The following is a 21828-nucleotide window of genomic DNA, read 5'->3' as shown; positions in this document are numbered from 1 at the left end:
CAGGATCTTTAGTGGTAGTGGTGCTTACAAACTATAGATGTCACAAAGCTGCACAATAAAAATCAGGAATTTCACCAAGTGTAAATGTATATCAAGAAAATCAACTTTAAAACCAAAACCCATCAGAGCCATTTTTACTTCTCTATTGCCAAAAACCCATCTGATGACCCACTGTTCAACAGGCATTCTTGCCCAGGAGTATAAACTGGTACAGCCTTGGCATTTTGATAGAAATTCAAATGCATAAAGCCTTCAACTTAGCAAAAAAAAAAAAAAAAAAAAAAAAATCACTACTTACTTGGTTCTCTGTATGCATACTTAATGCCATTTACTACATTGTTTATAATTGCAAATGGAAACCCAAGTATCCATAGAATAGTGCTAGTCAGTTTTTCCAGATGTTTCTTTCTAATGAATTGACCATTACATTTCCTAAGTTCTGAAATGGCCAACAGACCATAGAAAGACATTTCTTTAGGCTCCTGCTTGAAACCAGCAGCTTCAGCAAACTGCTGGCCTTGATTCAGGGCCAAGAGACAGTTCTTACCAAAGGTTTTGTTTTCCACGGTTTCAGTTACCTGCAGTCAACCAGTCCACAAACATTAAAATTCCAGAAATAATTCGTTTTAAATTGTGCACCATCCCGAGTCATGTGCTAAAATCTCTCAACAGTCTCTCTTCGTCCGACTTAGGATGTGAATTGTCTCTTCGTCCAATGTACACATGCTACATATGCTAGCTGGCTAGTTATAAGAAGACCAACTGTAGAGTGTCATGGCTTAGTGATCCAGAGTCACCGAAGCAGATGATCCTCCTGAGTCAACAGCCTAACACCTTATCACAATGCCTCCTTCATCTCAGCATAAAGGTGAATATATTTTAAGACCACATCCACATAATTCTTATTACAGCATTAATTGCCCCATTATTGATGCCTCCAATATATAAACTTCGTCATAGGTATGTATGTGTAGAAAAAAACAGTATACACAGGATTTGACACTATTCATGTTTCAGGAATCCACCAGGTCTTAGACCACATCCCCCATGGATAAGTGGGGACTACTGCACTATGTAGCACTAAAGATAGACACTTTTTATGGAATTATCAAAATGTGTATTTCTATAGTCATACAATATACTATATATTAGTTTTAAAAAGGAGGGTAAATAACAATATTCATTTGCTGTGTAAGCTTTAATAAATTATTAACTAGAGGCCAGAAGCACGAAAATCGTGCAAGAGTAGGCCTTCCTTCCCCTAGCCGTTGGCACCTGGGTCCCGGGCTTCACTCGAAGCCCTGGCTTTGTCATCTAATTAGCTTATCACGCTTTTATTATAGATGATTATAGGGGTGAGGCTGAGAATTAAATGGAGGAGAAATGGATTGTAAATCATTGAATGGGATGAGTCTATGACATAAAAGACCTATCTCATCCATGTACACTAACTGGCTCAGTGATTGGAGAAATGCTATTTTATATTGGCAGGTGCTGGGTGAAAAAAATGAGACTCTGGACCCTCAGGAAGTGCTTCCAATTCCCTTTGGCCGAGTCAAACACATATCGAGGCGTACAAGAAAAAAAAAAAAAAAAAGACACAGGAAACATATCAGTTCTTTAATCGGGTTCTTACAAGAAATTCAGAACACCAGTTTGTGAGGATAAACCCCATTGGTGAGAGCGAACAGAGAGCGGAGGTAGCCCTGGAGCTGAGGAACAGCTTTGATTTTTGGCAGAATTTGTGAGTCCACAGCTTTCTGGTCAACCTTGCGCTGATCTGTAATCTCATATTTCTATAAAGAAAGAGAAAAGCATATAAGAGTTGGGCACAAGTACCAAACTCCTGGATTAATCATTTCAAACACTCAAATCCCAAGAATATTTAGAAAGCAATTTTGATACCGCTTTCCTTGGAGGGCTGGGAAATATAACAAAAACAACAGCTCTTATCCTTTTGTCACTGCAATAACACACCAAAGACACGTAAGGACGGATTCCCAACAGAACAGAAGCAGTAACTCAAGAGTTCTGCCAAAACTTCAGGATTGTTGAGTTGAGCTCCCACCTGGTATTAAGAACCGTTTTTAGCAGAATCTTGAACAATATTACTCCCCAGATATTCCTCATTATTTACAACTTTCATTTTTCTTCCTTTTGTTTATTTTCACTCCTGAACTGGGGAGGCATGGCTATGAGAGCAAAGACAGAACCAGCAGCTCACCTCTTTCTCCGTGTCGAAGATCTCGCCCTCCTGGTGTCTGGGCTTGCGCAGCTTCTTCTTCTTAAAGTAAGCATCATTGAGATGTTTGGGGATTTTCACACCACTGATATCAATTTTGGTGGAGGTGGCGATGACAAATTTCTGGTGTGTTCTACGAAGAGGAACTCGATTGAGGGACAGAGGTCCTAAGGGGGGAGAAATCAATATAATGAGGGAACAGGGAAGCAAAGCTCTAAGAACTGACTTTGAATTTGGTGAAATCGGGGGAGTTGAATTTCTGAATTTTCTCTGGAGCTGAAGAAATTCCTGACTGCTCTTTCTGCTGCCTCCATCAATACTTTTTCACTCTTTCTCTTTGAGGCAGCAGATCTTTGCGAAGACCCTGACTGGCAAGACCATCACCCTCAAGGTTGAGCCCAATGCCACCACTGAGAAAGTCAAAGCTAAAATCCGAGACAGAGAGCATCACCTCTGACCAGTAACATCTGATTTTTGCAGATAAACAGGTGGAGGGTGGCTGCACTCTCTCAGGCTACAACATTCATAAAGAGTCCACCCTGCACTTGGTGCAGGACAGCATTGAGCCCTCTCCCCACCAGCTCGCCCAGAAGTACAATTGAGATGAGATGATTTGCTCCAAGTGTTATGTCCGCCTGCACCCGGGCACTGTCAACTGCTGCAAGTAAGGCCCACCAACAACCCGTGCCCCAAGGTTAAATAAGGTCCCTCCACCACCTCTTTGGCCTGCAGGTTCAGCCTGAACCCTGTGGCCTCAATTTTTCTCTTGCCCATTTAGGAACTCCATTCTATTGCCAAATGGCAGACCAATTACGAGTCTTGGGTAGGACGCATTCCTTGGGGCTGGTACCAACCATTCTGCATTTTAGGTGACAGTTACTTAATAATGTTGTTACATAACATTAAAATACCTGATTCCTTAGAACTCATGTATATAAGGCAATGAAATGGGGCTCAGCATCTCATGGCATTAAAACTTCCACATAGGTGGAAGCTAAGTGTATACTGCAAGCACTTAAAAAGACAAATTTCAGCCCAGCCAGCATGGCTCAGCGGTTGAGCAATGACCTATGAACCAGGAGGTTGCAGTTTGATTCCCGGTCAGGGCACATGCCCAGGTTGTGGGCTCAATATCCAGTAGGGGGGCAGCTGATCAATGATTTACTCTCATCATTTATGTTTCTCTCTCCCTCTCCCTTCCTCTCTAAATTCAGTTAAAAAAAAATATCGAAAGACAAGTTTCAGAGAATATAAAATCCAAGGGCTTTCTTACCAGTCACAAGTAGCAAGCCACTCTCCAGCTGCTTCAGGAAAACCACCCTCTGTAAATTAAACAGAAATGGTAGACATTTCTGCAATTAGAAACTGAGTTCTGAATTAACCAAATCACAGGTCTCTAAATTTGGTAAAGGAGATGTCTATATATGCATATACGTAGCAGCTCTGGAAGCAACTGAACCAAACTGCTAACAGGGGTGACACTAGGATATGAGCAATACTCGTGTGCTTGTTCTCTTTTTAAAAAAGGAGCAGCCCTTACTTTCCACATTAAGAAATTAATAACCTTTCACTCAGTATCCTGCTCCTGCAAACCTAGCCAAAGGAAGTAACCCAAATACATAAACATTTTGGGTATAGGGGTATTTGATTCAACTGTAACAAGTTACATTACCAACAGCAGGAAGTAATAATAAATTATTGTACACATTGGGCTAAACATCTTACGCTAGTTACTGGGTGCTGAAGAAAGAGTCCTACCCAGAACGCACCCACTACGATCAAACACCACAAGCTCACCTTGCCTCTGTGGCGCCCAGTGAGGATGATCAGAATGGTCCCGGGAGTGATGCTGGCCCGCAGTCTCCGCACATGCTGACTGAAGGGCTTCTTGCCATGGCTCAACAGCTTTCGAGGCACATCTTCAGTAGGATAATATCTAGGCTGGAGAGAACCCACAGGTCCAAATTTATTTAAGTAAGCCAATCAGCTTAAGCAGAGCTGATAGTCAATCAAACCTTTGCTACAACCCTTTTACTTCAAACTTTAGAGATTGCATGACAAGCTATCATCATTCATTATACACTGGGTAACTGTGCTTCTCAAGCTTTTCTCAGGTCCCTGACTATACTACTCCAGAACATTATATGTTATAAAGGAGGCATGGCTTGTTTTCCATTCAAATTATGTGTGTTCCTATCTGTTCCATTTTCCTCCCATTTTTTTCCATGAAGGAAAACAAACTGTACAAAACCAGACAGTCCAGACCAGTACTGCCAGTTCAATTATAAAAGGAAGACCCCATGCCTTGCCCCCATGTTCAATCCCCAGTGTGGGATGTGCAAGAGGCAGCCAATCAATCATTCTCATAATCGATGTTTCTATCACTCTCCCCCTCCCTTCCTCTCTGAAATCAATGAAACTACATTAAACAAAAACAAAAGAAACACTGCTCTATGGACCAATGAACTATAACCTTGGTAGCGAGTGTCCTAGGCTCTTAACTCTCACAAACACCGTGTGCGACAAACCTTTCTTTACATTACATGCGAAGAAACAAAAGCAAAGAAAAGTAACTCTACTTAATAACAAAACAGCCACATTGCAAACCCAGAACCCATTTTCCTCCATAAGTAAGTCTCTGGCAAACATAAAATTCCAAAACCTGAGTACTCAAAAAGACCCTAACAGTTTTCAAGCTTCAACTAAACATCCAACTACAGTGTCCCCCAGAGCTTACCATTTTGCGGAGTTTAACCACTCGGGTACCACCATTCTTGTCACCACCAACTGGTTTTGTGACAGTAGCAGGAACTTTCTCCTTCTTTTTCTTTTCAATCTAGTAGAACACAAGTGCGACAAAGCGTCAGAGGCAGACAAAAAAATTTAAGGTTAAGACACAACGTATGGAATCGATGGTCAGTGGTGTCCCGCACCCCTTCCTTACCCTGGACTTAGGGGCCGAATACTTCCTCTTGTACATGGCCTTTCGCGAATACATCGCCGACCGGGAGTATCTGCCAATTCCTCTGACCAAGACGGGGTTTCGGCTGCAGTGGGGCTTCCCCTTCTTAGGGGCCTTAACCTTGCCGCCGGCATCGGCCTTCTTCTTGGCTTCAGGTTTCTTCTCCTTAGTGTCAGGCTTCTTCTTAGTATCGGGCTTCTTCTCCTTAACATCCGGCTTCTCGGTTTTCTTTTCACCCGCCATCTACCAATAAGTAACATTTTTTTTAAAGGTACAATTATCCCCTAACAAGGCAGTATCCTAACTGTCCAAGGGGGTTCCCAGACAAGCCCGCCCCCTCTAAGTGGCGGTAAAGTCCTTTTCATCCCTCCCAGGACATAGGCGTCCCTCCAAACCCAGCATGTGCAGCCAGACCTCACAGTGGTTAACTTGGGTGTTCTTTCAAACCACTATACACTTCAAGATTTGAAGGCATCTTACAAAATTAGCCCAAACTCTGGCCACGTTGGGGATAAAAAGAAAAAGCCCACGACACTTCCGGTCGCGAGCGTGGGGAGACGAGAAAGTAGCACTGGGCCTCGTCCCCAAATCTCAACGTGGCCGAGACACGCTCAGCGGCGTCTTTTGGCAGCCCGGCCCTGGATTCCACAGCGCGCGCCCATCGCCCTGGTCGCTGCGGGCCCATTAGCCGGCTACGGGTCCCCGGAGGGCCCCATTCCCCCAGCCCAAGAGGGTAGCGAGCGGCCGGAGACCCGGAGGCTCTCTACGGCATTCCACCTCACCCTCTTCGAGTCCCACTGCAAACCCAAGCGAGGCAAATGAAGCGCCTGGGAGGCGTCTCAGTTGGCCCCAGACATGTCTGACCCTTGCAGGTGTCGACTTGATACCCTCCTGGTTCGGATGGCGAAGGATTGGGGTCCTGAAATCGAGTCTTGCAGAGGAGCGCCGCCATTCTTACCTTGCAAGATGGGAAAGAGAACTAAGGTCCTGGCTTCCGGTCTATAAGCATCACGGATGGGGTCGAGTATCACTTCCTTCCGGGTCGGAGGCATCATGGGAAATGTAGTTTTTCTTCTTTTGAAAGCGTCATACTAGAGAGCTGTTTTTTCTAAGAGGCGAAAGCGAAGAACCTTTTGTCTCTAATTGTTTCATGTTATATAGACCAATAAATTCTCACAGTACTTCTGGGAACCGACATTTTCCTTACCGAAGACACTGGAGAGCACTACATTATCAATATTAGAAGGAATAGATGGATGAAGAATCTGATCCCCAAGTAAATTGAAATCTTTTCTATGAAAGGCTAATTGGGAACCTTCCGCGGACATTTTCTCCACAATTGGCTTAATGCTTATATCCCCTAATCAGACTACGCGCAATGGCAGAGGTTCAGGAAAGCTAGAATTTAAAATGAATAAAATATATTCCTGCTTCAAAGAACACACGCTCAATGGGAAAACAGAAAATGAATATAAGTTCTTTCTTCTGGGAAATTCGGGATTGTTTTCGGTGGTTTTTGTTTAAGATTTGGAAGAATAAATACAAATTTGGCCCTGGCTCAGTTGGTTAAAGCGTCGTCCTGATATATCAAGGCTGCTGTTACACCCCTGGTCAGGGCACATAGAGACAACCAATGAATGCATAAATAAGTGGAACAACAAAAATCGATGTCTCTCTCTCTCCCCCACCCTTCCTCTCTCTCTGTTAAAAAAATAAATTAAATGCAAATTTGGCAGATGAAAGTGGCTATTGGAACAATAATAAATGCAAGAGGCAGGTCAGCAGCTTTAACATTCTGAGCAAAGCATCTCCGAGAAACTGCTATTCCAGAAAATGTATAAGAATGAGTGAAGTGCAGAGTTGTTTTATTGACCCCTCAAAAATTCTGACACCCTCAGAGACTTTCACGTAGAAAAAGCCCCAAAGTATTTGTTAGATGACCTACTGTTGAAATAAAAATGGAAAGGCCTCCCTCTTGTGTTATGTTGTGGTATTGCAAAATTTAACATTCATTAAATTGGGCAAAATATAATCAATGTACTGTGTTAATTATAAAGTAAACATTAAGCACCTGGTTGTGCCACATATAAAATTCTCTTAAATTTGTGCAGTGCTTTATTAATTATAAAGCAGACACTAAATCATTTTAAGTTCTAATGAAACATCCCTGTGAGGTAGGAATTTAAGATGAAAGAACTAAGGCTCAATTACAATAAGTGACTTATTCAAAGTCACATATACACTTACATTGACTCATGTCTCTTAGTGCCACAGAAAGACAGAAAACTAGCAGGCAGTTGTGCTATAGGAACTTAACTCTTTTTTCTATTAATTAGTCTATGGTTAAATTGGTTTTGTTTTATGTCATTTCGCTTCAAGTCACAGTTTCCAAGAACCTAAATAGGACATTAAATAAGAACTTACTGTACTTCATAAATATTAGCTCTTTTATTCTTTGCAACCTAACCTATGGGGTAGGTAGTATCTTGATTAATCCATTTTACAGAGAAGGAAACTGAGACACAGAGTCAAGAGACTTACCTATGGTCTCCCAGGCTGAGCTTTGGAGATCAATGACTTAACCCCCATATGATACTACATCTTAGAGTTTATATTGGAGGGTGTTCAGTTCTAAGCTGGGAAAGGTGTGTTGGGGACCATAGAACCTGGACTGAGAGAATCATGGAAGGCTTCCTATCCCAGGGGACTTGACTTCTAGTCTGAGACCTGAGGCATAAACTGGAGTTCATGGGAAGGAGGGGTCAGGAATGAACCCTCTAGGGAGTGGGAACGGATTGTTTAAAGGCCCAGAGTTGGGAGGGGAAGTGAGACTTATTCAGCATGACTGGGTCAAAGAGAATGAGGTGAGTGGTAGAGAGAGGCATGGTTGGTGCAGTGAGCAGGAACCAGACAAGATGGTTGATAAAATAATTTTTTTTTTTTTAACTTCATCCTAAAAGCAATCCATTCCAGGTAGGGAGTGACTAGATTTGTGTTTTAGATTACTCTGGTTATTATGTGGAGAATGGATAGGAAAGGGCAAACCTGCAGGCCTAAGATCAATTAGGATGTTTGAGTCATCAAGGTGGCCAGGATTTAGGGAGAGTGAAAAAAGAAACAGGTTGGGCAACTTCTTGTGGAACCCCTATTACCTAGGTTAAATTTGCATATATAAAAGACAAGTTTTAAAAATGTATCTACTTGATTTTAGAGAGAGAAAGAGACAGTGGAAAGGAGAGATGGAGAAACATTGATTTATTGTTCTACTGATTTATGTATTCATTGGTTTTTTCTTCTTGTATGTGCCCTGACCAGGGATCGAACCCATAACCTTGATGTATGGGGACAATCCTCTAACCAACTGAGCTACCAGCTATGACAAAGACAATTTTTCTAAAGATTTCTTTAAATTGTTTTTTGTTTTTAGAGAAAGGGAAAGGGAGAGGATGAGAGAGAGAGAGAGAGAGAGAGAGAGAGAGAGAGACATCGATGTGAGAGCAGTTGCCTCCTGTATGTCCCCTACTGGGGATCGAGCCTGCAACCTGGGCATGTGGTCTGACTGGGAATCAAACTGGCAACCTTTTGGAGCCCAGGATGATGCCCAACCAACTGAGCCACACCGGCCAGGGTGAAAGATGATTTTTGTGAGGAGCTTACTTTTTCCTCAATGCTGATGAAGCACACCGTGTGCCAGTTCTTTATCGAGTGAGAAGGGGAGCATTGGGAGGAAAAAAGCAAGGATTTTGGCGCTACCTAATGTGGGTTGAATTCACTTACTACTTCTGTGGCTTTTAATATGTCATAGGTATAGATAACAGCTCCACCTTCTTCCTCTACTCTGAACCATCCTCCTCTCCAGCCAGGAATACTCTAGTATTCTACTATTCTGAACTAGTTTCTCTGTTACTGGTCTTGCCCTCCTGATCTGATTCCTCACAGAGTACACAGAGCAATAATTAAAAAACATAGAGATTATATTCCTCTTCTGCTAAAATCTTTCCATGGCTCTCCAGTTCAGTGTTTATTTTTTTAAATATATTTTTATTGATTTCAGAGAGGAAGCAAGAAGGAGAAACATCAATGATGAGAGAGAATCATTAGTCAGCTGCCTCCTGCATGCCCCCCATTGGGGATCAAGGCAACAATCCAGGCACATGCCCTTGACCAGAATTGAACCCGGGACCCTTTAGTCTGGAGGCCGACACTCTATCCACTGAGCTAAACTGGCTAAGGGCCACTGTTTATTTTTTAAAATTAAATTTATTTGGGGTGACATTGATTAATAAGATTACATAGGTTTGAAGTGCACATTTCTATGCTACATGACCTGTATATTGCATTGTGTGCCCACCACCCAAAGTCAAATCACCTTCCGTCACTGTACATCTGACCCTCTTTACCCTTTGCTACCCCCCTCACTCTGGTCACCACCATACTGTCATCTGTGTTTATGAGTTTTTGTTTGTTGCTCTGAGTTTTATATCCCACATATGAGCGTAATCACATGGTTCTTAACTTTTTCTGTCTGACTTATTTTGCTTAGCATGACATTCATGTTGTTGCAAGTGGCAGTATTTCACCTTTTCCTATGGCTGAGTAATATTCCATTGTATATATGTACCACATCTTCTTTATCCATTCTTCTGATAAAGGACACTTCAGTTGTTTTCATGTCTTGGCCACTGTGAATAATGCTGCAAGGAACATAGGTGCGCAGATATCCTTGCAAATAAATGTTTTCAAATGTTGGGGGTCGATACCCAGAAGAGGGGTTGCTGGGGCATGTGGCAACTCGATTTTTAATTTTTTGAGGAACCTCCACACTCTCTTCCACAGCGGCTCTATCAGTTTGTATTCCCACCAGCAGGGAAAAGGGTTCCTTTTGCTCCACCACCTCTCCAACACTTGTTATTACTTGTCTTGATAATAGCCTACGGGTCCTCTACCATCTCCATCTCCATCTCTCTTACCTCATCTGCTACGACTCATCCTTCACCACCACCCTCTCCCCCAAGCCAGACACTTCCTTATTGTCCTTAAAATACAAGAGGCATCAGGGCCTGAGAGCCTTTGCTCTTGCCTCTCCCCTGTGCTTGAAATGCTAGTCCCCTAACTTATTCCCTCTGATTGCTTCTGCATCTGAGCTTTACTCAAATGCCATTTTCAGGGAAAGACCAGAAAGGAGGCTGAGAGTATTATCTTGAGTATTTTAAAAAATATATCTTTATTGATTTCAGAGAGGAAGGGAGAGGGAAAGAGAGATAGAAGCATCAATGATGAGAGAGAATCATTGACTGGCTGCCTCCCGCATGCCCCCCACTGGGGATCAAGCCTGCAACCCAGGCCTGTGCCCTTGACGGGAATCGAACCTGGGACCCTTCAGTCCACAGGCTGATGCTCTATCCACTGAGCCAAACCAGCTAGGGCGAGTGTTTTTCTTGATTACTGTAGCTCCTCCCAGGAGAACCCAGGGATGTTTGCCTTTTCACTTCACTGTTGTATCCCCCTAGTCTAGAACGGGCGCCTGGCAGATAGAAAATACTCAACTGGTGTTTAATTATCTTACTAAAGCTAACAAGGGCAAAGCACTGACCAAACGGGCCAGGCCTAGTTCCAAGCATGTTTCATATTTAATCCTCACAATAATCCTATGAAGAAAATACAATCATCACTAGCTTTATCGTACAGGCATGAAGGCATGAAGAAAACGGAGGCTCCGAGAAAGTTCAGCAACTCTCCCAAGGTCACCCAGCTCCTTAGGCGGAGCTGCGATTTGGGGAATGAAATGAATGGGTGTCCCACTTGGCAGTCAGCTCCGGGATGGACTGGAGCGGTGGGACCGGAAGCGGCCGGGTCGTGGGAGCGCCCGGCACTGCCCCGCTGCCAAAGGCCACGGGAGGACGTGAGCCCAGCGGCTGGCTCAGCGGCGGAGCGTCACCGATGAACCGGGAGGTCACGGCTGGATTCCCCGTCAGGGCACCTGCCCGGGGTTGCGGGCTCCATCCCCAGAGTGGGGCGTGCAGGAGGCAGCCGACGGATGATTCTCTTTCATCATTGATGTTCTCTCGTTCCCTCTCTTCCTCTGTCTGAAATCAACAAAAACATTTAAAAAAAATAATAAAGGAGAGCATGAGGGTGCTTGGTGGACTGAGAGGCGCGGCTGCAACAGCCACCACGCAGCCGGCGCGGCCACCGGGAAGCAGGAAGTGGCGGCGGCGCGGTGACGTCACGAGGGCGCCCGCGGCGACGGGCGGGGGAGGAGGAGGAGCCAGCCGGGCTGGGGGGCGGCGGCACAGTCTACGGGATCCCCAGGCCTGGAGGGGGGTCTGCGAGCGGCCCGCTGGCTCTGCCCCCCCGCGTCCGGTCCCGAGCGGGCCTCCCTCGGGCCATCCCGATGGTGACCGGGCCCAGCGGCGCCTGAGCCAGGAGCGCGCCGGTCGCGGAGCCGGAGGGCGGGAGGAACATGACATCGCGGAGGTGAGGAGCCCCGGGGGCCCGGCGCGGCCTCGGCCCGTCCCCCGCCGGGGTCCGTCCGCCCCTCCCGGAGGGGGCGCTCCGGGGGGGGCTCCGGTCGCTCGTCCGGAGTCGGGGGGGAGCCCGAGGGAGATGCTTTCTTCCAACCTCCTCGCCCTCCCGGGCCGGGCCCGGCCCCACCGCGCCCCCACCCCTCGGTCCCCATTCATTTCCTGCCTCCCCGAGTTCCGGCTCCCGCAGCCTCGGGGATGCCGGTCTGGACGGGGGCAGGTAGAGCCGCCGCGGGACCCGCGGACGCCAGCGGCCCGGCCCGGCGCCGCATTCCTGACCCATTGCCTCATGAGAATTGCCTCATGGTGATTCCGAAATAACCCCGCTCGCCGGGAGGCTCCGGGGCCCGGGGGCCGGAGGGAAGCGGAGGGCGCTGCGCGGGGCCGGGCCCCCGACGGCGGAGCTGCTGGCGGCCACCGCCTCCCGCGCGCGTTTGGGGGCTTCGCTCAGGACCCCCGACCCCTTTAGATGCGCGTTTGCATCACCCCCTCCCTCCCCTCACGTGCCAGAAATGGAAACACTGACTGTATCAGCAGCTATTAGAAGTATTTCCTTTCTCAGCGACCTTCGCCTTTGAGAGGTGGGAGGGAAGGGAGCTGTGTCTCTCGTTGTTGAATCCTTCATCACAACCTTAGAAGCCAGGAAGCATTCATCACCCGCCGTTTTGCGGATGTGGAAACTGAGGCTCCGACGTAACCTGCAGATAAATGACAGGATCGGAACCTTAGAGTCGCAAGGAGGATTAGCGGATTAACGAGATCCTTTGAAAGTTCAGGGTAATCCTGATAGCTAACGTTTGTTAAGCTGTTACTGTAAGCCAGACACATCTAATCTTCACTATAACCCTACGAGGTAGGTACTATTATCCCTCCCCCCCTTTTTTTAAAATACATTTTTATTGATTTCAGAGAGCAATGGAGAGGGAGAGAGAGATAGAAACATCAATGATGAGAGAGAATCATTGATCGGCTGCCTCCTGCACACCCCCTACTGGGGATCGAGCCCGCAACCCAGGCATGTGCCCTGACTGGAATCGAACCTGTGACCTCCTGGTTCAGCGGTGGAAGCTCAACCACGGAGCTGTGACAGCCAAGCTATTATCTACCCCCTTTTTAAAGATGAGTAAACTGAGTTTCAGGAGTTAGGCAACTTGCCAAAGGTCACTCAGCCATAAGTGGTGGAGCCAGAATCCCCACTGTTTAATCACCATGTTGCTCTTACTATTTTATAATGTTGACAATTATTTTTTAAGCCTTAATTTTGTTGTTAAACAAGAGTGTGTGACCTCTTGTTTTCAGATGGCAATCCTGCTATTTTGTATCGCCTCTCTTTATAGACATTTCACATATAAGACTCATTGTTTAGTCTTAATTGTCCCGTATGGCCAATGTCATAGACATTTGAAAAACTGTTTTAAGCAGCTGGGGTTATTTGAATGAGAGACTTTTCAAAATATTAGGAATGTCTTCTCAAAACACACCTGCACATTATTTATTGGTGGATCTGGAACGAAAACTGGAAACTTAGGAAGTGACTTGGACAGGTCTGTTGGCAAGTGCTTACAGATCAGGGTAATATATAACTGCATTTCAACAGAACAGTGTACAGCCTCAAATGTTGTCATCCTTGAGGGAGCTTTTAAATAAAGCAGTTGTCTATTCTTTAATCTGTCAAATAGTCATTGAGCCTTTTGTTCCTTGTGTCTGCTCTTCTAGACAAGTAAAGATCTGCTTCTTTAGGAGACAAAAGACTGGGGCCTAGGGGCTGGGGAAGGGGCAGAGTAGTAATAGATCCTACATTGTCCAGCTTGTTAGTCTAGAAGCAGGGAAGTGTGGGTATAGCAAGTGACAAAGATGACAGTTTGAAATGGAGTAATTGCTCCTCTCTTCCAGCTCTCCCTATTATAAAATAGAAATGTCACCCTAACCGGTTTGGCTCAGTGGATAGAGCGTCAGCCTGTGACTGAAGGGTCCCAGGTTCTATTTCGGTCAGGGGCACATGCCGGGATCTCAGCTTTGATACCTAGTAGGGGGCATGCAGGAGGCAGCTGATCAATGATTCTCTCTTATTATTGATGTTCCCTCTCCCTTTCTCTCTGAAATCAATAAATATGTATATTTATATATATATATTTATATATATATATATATACACACACATATAAATGTCTGCCACCTAAAAAGGCAGGTTCTGAACAACACACATAATTGGGAATTATTATTTTTCAGATTGTAGGTCTATTTTATTATTTTTAACCAGCTTTATTGAGGTATAAGTGACATGCAATAAAATGCATATATTTAAGTGTACAGTTTGATAAGTTTTGACATATGTATGCACTTGTGAAACCACCACCACAACCAAGATAATGGACACATCCAACACTGTTTGAGATGGTTCCTCATGTCCTTTATAATCTCTTCCTCATTAGGCGACCACAGTTCTGCTTTGTGCCCCTATACATTAGTTTGCATTTCCTAGAATTTTATATTAATGGAAGTTTATATCTGGCTTTTTATGGATTGACTCCATAAAAGGAGCCATAGGTATGAGTCTATAGGAGCTGAGTAGGGCTGCTTGGATAATTATGTTGAGATTTGTCTATGCTGTAGTATGTGTCAAATAGTTCATTATGTAATTTTGTTGTGTAGTAATCTTCCATTGTATGGATGTACCACCAATTCTTTATGCATCCACCTGTTGATGGACATTTGGGTTATTTCCCCGAGTTTGGCTGTCACAAACAAAGCTGCTCTGATCGTTCATGTACAAGAGTTTGTATGGACATATGCTTTCATTTCTCTCTGGTACACACCTATCAGGGGTATGGCTGGATCATATAAGTAGGTGTCTATTTAACTTTTCCAGAAATTGCCTAATTGTCTTTCAAAGTGGTTATGCTATTTACATCCCCACCAGCAGTATGTAGGAGTAACAGTTCTTCCACATACTCGTGAGCACTTGGGATGATCACTTTTTAAATTTGAGCCATTTTGGTGGGTGTGTCATGGTATCTCATTATAGTTTTTTTTAAAATTATTGATTTTGAGAGACAGAGGAATAGAGAGAAACATTGATGAGAGAGAAACAACGATTGGCTGCCTCCGGCACACTCCCTATTGGGGATGGAGCCTGCAACCCAGGCATGTGCCCTGACCGGGAATGGAACTGATAACCCCTTGGTTCATGAGTCCACAGTCAACCACTGAGCCTTACCAGCTGGGCTCACATTGTAGTTTTAATTTCTTCTTTCCTGGGTGATCATGCCGATCATCTTTTCATGTGCTTATTTACTGTCTGTATATTGTCTTTGGTGACATGTTTAGTTGGTCAAATATTTTCCCTCTTTTTTATTTAATTGTTTGTTTTCTTAGTATTGAGATTTGAGAGTTCTTTATTCTGGAAACAAGTCTTTTATCAGAATTGCAAATATTTTTCTCTTAGTCTGTGTCCTGTCTTTTTTTTTTTTTTTAATATATTTTATTGACTTTTTACAGAGAGGAAGGGAGAGAGAGAGAGAGTTAGAAACATCGATGAGAGAGGAACATTGATCAGCTGCCTCCTGCACACTCCCCACTGGGGATGTGCCCGCAACCAAGGTACATGCCCTTGACCGGAATCGAACCCGGGACCCTTCAGTCCCCAGGCTGACACTCTATCCACTGAGCCAAACCGGTTTCGGCCTGTGTCCTGTCTTGTCATTTTTTAAAAACAGTGTCTTTTGAAGAGTAGAGGTTTTTAATTTGTATGAAGTTTCGTGTATTTTTTTTTTTTTTTAATGGATAACGCTTTTGGTGTTATTTCTAAGAAATCTTTGCTTAACCCAAGATCTCAAATGTTTTCTACAAGTGTTATAGTTTTAGGGTTCTGATCCTCTTTGAGTTAATTTTTGTATATGTTGTGAGGTGTGGATACATGTTCTCTTTTTTGGCGTATGGATAGTTATTCCAGCACTATTTGTTGAAAAGACTCTCTGTCTTTATTGAACTTGTACCTTTGTTGAAAATCAGTTGTCCATTTACTAGTATATGTGGGTCTATTTCTGGACTCTATTCTGTTACATTGGTCTGTTTGTCTCTCCTTATGCTAATACCACATGATCTTGTCTATTTATTTATTTATTTTATATTTTTGTTGATTTCAGAGAGGAAGGGAGAGGGAGAGACAGGAACATCAATGATGAAAGAGAATCAGTGATTGGCTGCCTCCTGCATGCCCTACACTGGGGATTGAGCCTGCAACCCAGGCATGTGCCCTGACCCTGGAATTGAACTGTGACCTCCTGGTTTACAAGTGGATGCTCAACCATTCAGCCACGCCCATTGGGCCTGAATATTGTCGCTTTATAACATGTCTTGAAATCAGATAGTGTTAGTCTTCCAACTTCATTCTTCTTTTTCAAAGTATTTTTAAAAAAAATATATTTTATTGATTTTCCACAGAGAGGAAGGGAGAGGGACAGAGAGCTAGAAACATCGATGAGAGAGAAACATCGACCAGCTGCCTCCCGCACACCCCCCACTGGGGATGTGCCCACAACCAAGGTACATGCCCCTGACCGGAATCGAACCTGGGACCCCTCAGTCCTCAGGCCGACGCTCTATCCACTGAGCCAAACCGGTTACGGCTTTCAAAGTATTTTTAACGTCAGTATTAATTCATTCAATAAGTAGTTATTCAACTAGGCAGGATAAAGCAGTAAGATGGGCAAAGATTGCTATTCCTGTGGCTGGGAGAGAGAGAGAGTAGACAAACACATGAATAAATAAGACAATTTCAGGTAGTAATAACTGCTGGGAGGGAAATTATAAGCCAGAAATAGGGAGAATGTGGTTGGTTTTGATTAGGAGTTTAGGAGACGTCTTTTTGAAGAGATGATCATATGAGCTGACTCCTGAATGACAGGTAATATTCTGAATTTTGTTTTGCTTAATTATTAAAATTATTTTTGATTCATGTATAGGGTTTAGATTTTGTGTAGCATTCAGTATTAAATGTCAGTATATTCAGTGTGCTGATAACTCTCAGTATCACAGGCACAGAAAGGAAGGCACTGAGAAAGCAAATGACATTTTCCCAAATAATTTAGTGATTGTAGTACTGAATTCAGATTTTGAGATTGCCTGTCTGCCCTACTCTGCCTTGTTCAGCTGACAAAACTGGCTGCGTTTTCCATCTTCCTTCAGCATCCTTTACATTTGCTTCTGTTCCTCTGAAAAGTCACGTCTGATGACTTGAGCTGAGAGGAGCAGAAAACAGCTCGTTCTGAGACTTGGCTTTTGGTTTATCTATTGTAGGTCAAGTACATTTTGTCCCAGGCTCTCCCTGGTGGCCATGTTTGTTTCTCTCCCTTGGGAGTAAATAAACGTGCCTTGCTGAAAAAATAACAGTTCTGTGTCTGTCCAGTTGAAGCTGGATGTCTGTATTAATGTCACGTCCTGATGCAAGCCCAGGTTTTTGGCCAGAGCTGCTCAAGTGCAGGGGCCGCTGCTAAGATTACTTGCCCTTCCTGCACATGGTCAGCGTGGAGACTGTTAGTGAGTCCCACAAGATCCTGGGAAAGCAGAGCCAACTCCTGTCGGGTATTTGTTACCCTACAGGACAATAGAGGACACTGTGCTGATTCCTCTCCCCTTTGGGAAACACGGACGGCCCTTGCTATTCAATGCTGACCTTTTTTTTTTTTTTTTAAATATATTTTATTGATTTCTTACAGAGAGGAAGGGAGAGAGATAGAGAGTTAGAAACATCGATGAGAGAGAACCATCGATCAGCTGCCTCCTGCACATCCCCCACGGGGGGTATGCCCGCAACCCAGGTACATGCCTCTGACCGGAATCGAACCCGGGACCCTTCAGTCTGCAGGCCGACGCTCTATCCACTGAGCCAAACCGGTTTCGGCAATGCTGACCTTTTTAAGGAAAGGAAAGACACATAAGGAAAGGAAAGGCTGATAGGAAAGAAATGGATTCATTTGAAAGATGGTGTTGGAGGAGAGCCCTAAGGACACGGGACAGCCAGGGAGAGGAACAAGTGGGTCCTAGAGCCTGAAACATTGCTGGAAGCAAAAATGACCAAACTGAAGCTGTCCTACTCTGGTCACATAATGAGAAGGCAGGGTTCTTTGGAAAAAGACAATAATGCTGGGAACAACAGAAGGCAGCAGGAAAGGAGGAAGACCAAATAGAAGATGGATTGACTCCATAGAAGGAGCCATAGGTATGAGTCTATAGGAGCTGAGTAGGGCTGCTGAAGACAGGACCGTGTGGACACCGCTCATTCATAAGGTGACCCGGAGTCTAGCCGGCTCAATGACGTGGAAGACACCAAGGCAAATACTGAAGTCGGGCAGGTTCTGTCCTTGCTGTAGACGGCAACAAGGGCTTGCGACTCCTGAATGGATTCAGACACCCTAAAATGCAGCCCAGTTCATTACTGAGTTTTGGAGGGTTGTGTGCATTTAGCAAACCCATATGTACTATGGGCCCTGGCAACAATGAAATATGAAAGATACAGTTCATGTTTGCAGAGACCATTGAGTGTAGAGAGGGAGACAGACTTCATACGCCAACCTCAAATGCGTTTGATGAAGGCAGCATCAAACTGAAATAGAGCCCTAACGGGTTTGGCTCAGTGGATAGAGCGTCAGCCTGCGGACTCAAGGGTCCCGGGTTCGATTGCGGTCAAGGGCATGTACCTTGGTTGCGGGCACATCCCCAGTAGGGGGCGTGCGGGAGGCAGCTGATTGATGTTTCTCTCTCATCGATGCTTCTAACTCTCTATCCCACTCCCCTCCTCTCTGTAAAAAATCAATAAAATATATTTAAAAAAAACTGAAATAGAAATTTGTCAGTATAGAACACACTGTTTAGAATACACATATACTTGTATCTGATACACACAGACATACACATTATATATATCTGTCTGTCTATACACACATGAATATATGCACACACATTTATTTGAAAGGTAATGGACTATATATTCAAGTCTTTATCATCCCACCGACCCACTCTAATGAAACATGGATCCATTCATTCAAGAACTATTTATTGTGGGATTACTAAGTGCCCGGCACTGTGCTAGGCATTGGGTGTTCCAGGTTTTAGGAAACAGGCAAGTGCAAAAGTGCTGAGGTGGGGAAGTTCGTGGGGTGCTTGAAGAAAGAAGGGAGCACATGCAGGAGCTATGAGACTGGGGACATAGGTGGGGGCTGGAGCACACAGGGGATTTTAAGATCCTCAGAGAGGAGTGGGGATTGTATTTTAAGAGGAATGCAGCCCTGGCCAGTGTGGCTCAGTTGTTGAGCCATGCACCAGAAGGTTGCCCGTTTGATTCCCCGTCAGGGCATATGCCCAGGTTGTAGGTTGACAGGAGGCAACCGATCCATATTTCTCTCTCACAAAGATGTTTCTCTCTCTCTCCCTCTCCCTTCCTCACTCTAGAAATCAATAAAAAAACCCATCTTTTTTTTTTTTTTTTTTTAAAGAGCAATGTAAAATCATAGAAGGATGTGATCAGGGAAGCAGCATGAGCTGACCTATTTAGAAACACCCCTCTGGCTGTTGTGAAGGAAGGGTTATGGAGGCAGGAGTGTACTTGGAGCATAGACAAGCTAGAGAGAGACCTTGAACTAGGTAGGGTAGGAGCCATTCGCCGAAACACTTTTGGAGGCAGCTTCCTTTTATTGCCTTGTCAACAGGGCAGAGATGCTGACCATTGAAACTCCATGAGAAGGTAATGATTTATAAAGACATAGCTGTCCGCTCCCATGAAAAAGCTGCCTTAACTGTTTTTCCTAGTTGGTGTTACTTAGTATGCTTGTCCCTATGGACTGCTCCTTTTTCATGGCTTATCCTTTTCCTATAGAATATTAAATTTTAATTATAAAAGAGGAACATTCTTATAATCTGCAGAAAGTGCTGAACTTTAAACTTTCTCCCCAAGGACAAAGATAATGGTTTTTCTTCTGGAGCTGTGAGTAAGAAAGACATACCCACTATCACTTTATATTTAGACAAGAAACTGAAATTAGACTTTGGATCTCTAGTTTAAATTCGCTTCTAGGCATAGTAGCCTTGAGAATAAGTTCCTGAACTTATTGGCCTGCTTGACTCTTTCCCACATCACTGGGGGAAGAGGGTACGTAGATAAAACAAAATATTCAGCATCGTTGTATTTTCTTTTTGGTTCATCAGCATGTTTTTAAAGACATACTTGAGCCAAAACCGGTTTGGCTCACTGGATAGAGCGTCGGCCTGCGGACTGAAGGGTCCCGGGTTCGATTCCGGTCAAGGGCATGTACCTGGGTTGCAGGCACATCCCTAGTAGGAGGTGTGCAGGAGGCAGCTGACAGATGTTTCTCTCTCATTGATGTTTCTAACTCTCTATCTCTCTCCCTTCCTCTCTGTAAAAAATCAATAAAATATATTAAAAAAAAAAAGACATACTTGACATAAATAAGTTCCTAGCCTCAGAGAGCTAAGCCTTCGCAGGATCTGCATTCACTAATGAGAGCATTTGATTTCTGGTGTGATTTCCCAGCGAATAGTTTGGGTTTTTTAAACTCTCACAGGCAGGAATTCCATCTCTTGTTTCTTCAAGCCCACTCAGCACAGAGCTCATGTGTTTTAGACATTTCCTTTAGACGTTGATTTGAGGCTCTTTTTCATAAATGGTGGTGGTGGTGGTGGTGGTGGTGGTGGTGTGGGTTTTTATCTCTATGAGCCAGGTGCTACGCACCTGGGCCATGTTATGACCCGAGAGCCTTACTAATAACGGACAGTGCCCAGAGTGTGGCTGGTTAGAAGGAGTTGTCCAGGGCGGGCAGGTTTGTAGATGTTGAGACCCAGCCAAGAGGAGGATGCGCTTCCCATCCCTTCTCTATATGCTTTTTCTCCACACCCCACCTTTCAGTGTTTTAGCCGACCGGGTTTTTCTTCACTCCCCACAAATTTATTCATTCAACAGTTACTCATCTAGTGCCTGCTGTATACACAGAGAGGACTGGAAATTTATGTTTCTTCTCATCTTGTCTGGACACACTGTATTAATCACCTTGTTGATAAACTCAAATGGAGTCATCCTGATTTGCCTTTCCTCTCCTTTCATATAATATAGGTTCACTTACATAACTTTTTTTTTTTTTTTTGGTAGATGAAGCTCTATTGTTAGCATTCACACTAGGTGGTGAACGAGGGTGGGGCTTAGAGATGTGTGGCCTTAGTATCCAATATTATAAGTGATTATAATCTTTGAGGCCAGCCCTATAATATAATATTAATTCTGTTAATCCCACTGTTCTTTACCCTCACTGCGATCTCAGGGATTGAATGAACTCTCACAGCTCCTTATTAAGTGACAAACCTACTGTGAATCACAAAGTTGTCAGTGATTGGACACAAGTATTAAACATATAATTGGGAAAGAGTTTTTGATCATTACAAATGCTTTTTGAAAAAAAACCTAAGGAAGGAGAGTTGACAATATATGTCAAAGTTCAAGTAGATGGGTAATAGAATAGAAATTTTAGTTTCTAATTCTGTGCCCTTTGAAATAATGTAAGGACAGCCCCTGAAGCTGTGAAGTTAAGTTTATGAAAAGGCAGCATAACATAAGTGGTACCTATGTCAAAATGGCCTCTGTGAAACTGACATAATTATGCAGGAGAAGAATCTGTTCTGTCATATCTTCCACCAAAAATAACAGTGATAACAGCAGTGATAACTAATGTTTATTAAGCCCTTGCCCTGTCCATCCTTTGTGCTAAGTGCTGGTTACTAAGTTTCCCCTGTAAACATCACTCACCTCTGTTCACTCCTAATGACATGTTAGGTAAAATTATAAGTTGTAAAAGAAATAATATAGTTTATTTAATCAAGGTGTGAAGAGACCACCCCCTGCCTTATCTCCTGTTGCCAGTCTGCCTGATAGGGGTGGTGGGTGGTTACCTAGCTCACCTTCAGCAGTTCTTGTTTCTAGTACTCAGTTAACTCTTACCTGAGCGGTGGTGCTGAGGACCAGATTTCCTCCTATGTGTATGCTACCAACTACAGTCATTTTTTAAAAAATCCTCATCTGAGGATATTTTTCCATT

The 21828-nt window shown here is 44.1% G+C and overlaps 2 protein-coding genes and 1 non-coding gene across 5 annotated transcripts in view; 1 reads left to right on the top strand and 2 right to left on the bottom strand.

Annotated features, from left to right (window-relative positions):
* Nucleotides 1-396: 396 nt before the first annotated feature.
* On the bottom strand, nucleotides 397-533 carry LOC138998229 (small nucleolar RNA SNORA2/SNORA34 family). The gene has a single exon (XR_011469098.1). It is a non-coding gene; the product is annotated as a small nucleolar RNA SNORA2/SNORA34 family (small nucleolar RNA).
* Nucleotides 534-1599: 1066 nt separating this feature from the next.
* Nucleotides 1600-5447, bottom strand: RPL6 (ribosomal protein L6). Its single transcript, XM_070400284.1, has 6 exons — nucleotides 5187-5447; nucleotides 4980-5078; nucleotides 4040-4183; nucleotides 3516-3564; nucleotides 2225-2409; nucleotides 1600-1796 (listed from the first exon to the last, which is right to left on the bottom strand). Exons 1-6 carry the CDS (start codon nucleotides 5445-5447, stop codon nucleotides 1644-1646), a joined length of 891 nt encoding a protein of 296 aa, XP_070256385.1. The 3' UTR covers nucleotides 1600-1643.
* Nucleotides 5448-11471: 6024 nt separating this feature from the next.
* Nucleotides 11472-21828, top strand: part of PTPN11 (protein tyrosine phosphatase non-receptor type 11) — a 79631-nt gene continuing 69274 nt past the window's right edge. For all 3 annotated transcript variants that reach the window (XM_070399833.1, XM_070399834.1, XM_070399832.1), the window contains exon 1: nucleotides 11472-11681. In XM_070399833.1, coding sequence (XP_070255934.1) covers nucleotides 11668-11681 — 14 coding nt within the window. In that variant the 5' untranslated portion in view covers nucleotides 11472-11667. The remainder of the gene's footprint in view (nucleotides 11682-21828) is intronic.

The sequence above is a fragment of the Myotis yumanensis genome, unplaced genomic scaffold, assembly GCF_028538775.1.
Source record: "Myotis yumanensis isolate MYYU_CA2020_CCGP unplaced genomic scaffold, mMyoYum1.0.hap1 SCAF_19, whole genome shotgun sequence".
NCBI lineage: Eukaryota > Metazoa > Chordata > Mammalia > Chiroptera > Vespertilionidae > Myotis > Myotis yumanensis.
The sequence above is the reverse complement of the archived record's forward strand: the minus strand, read 5'-3'. Positions and strand labels throughout refer to the sequence as shown.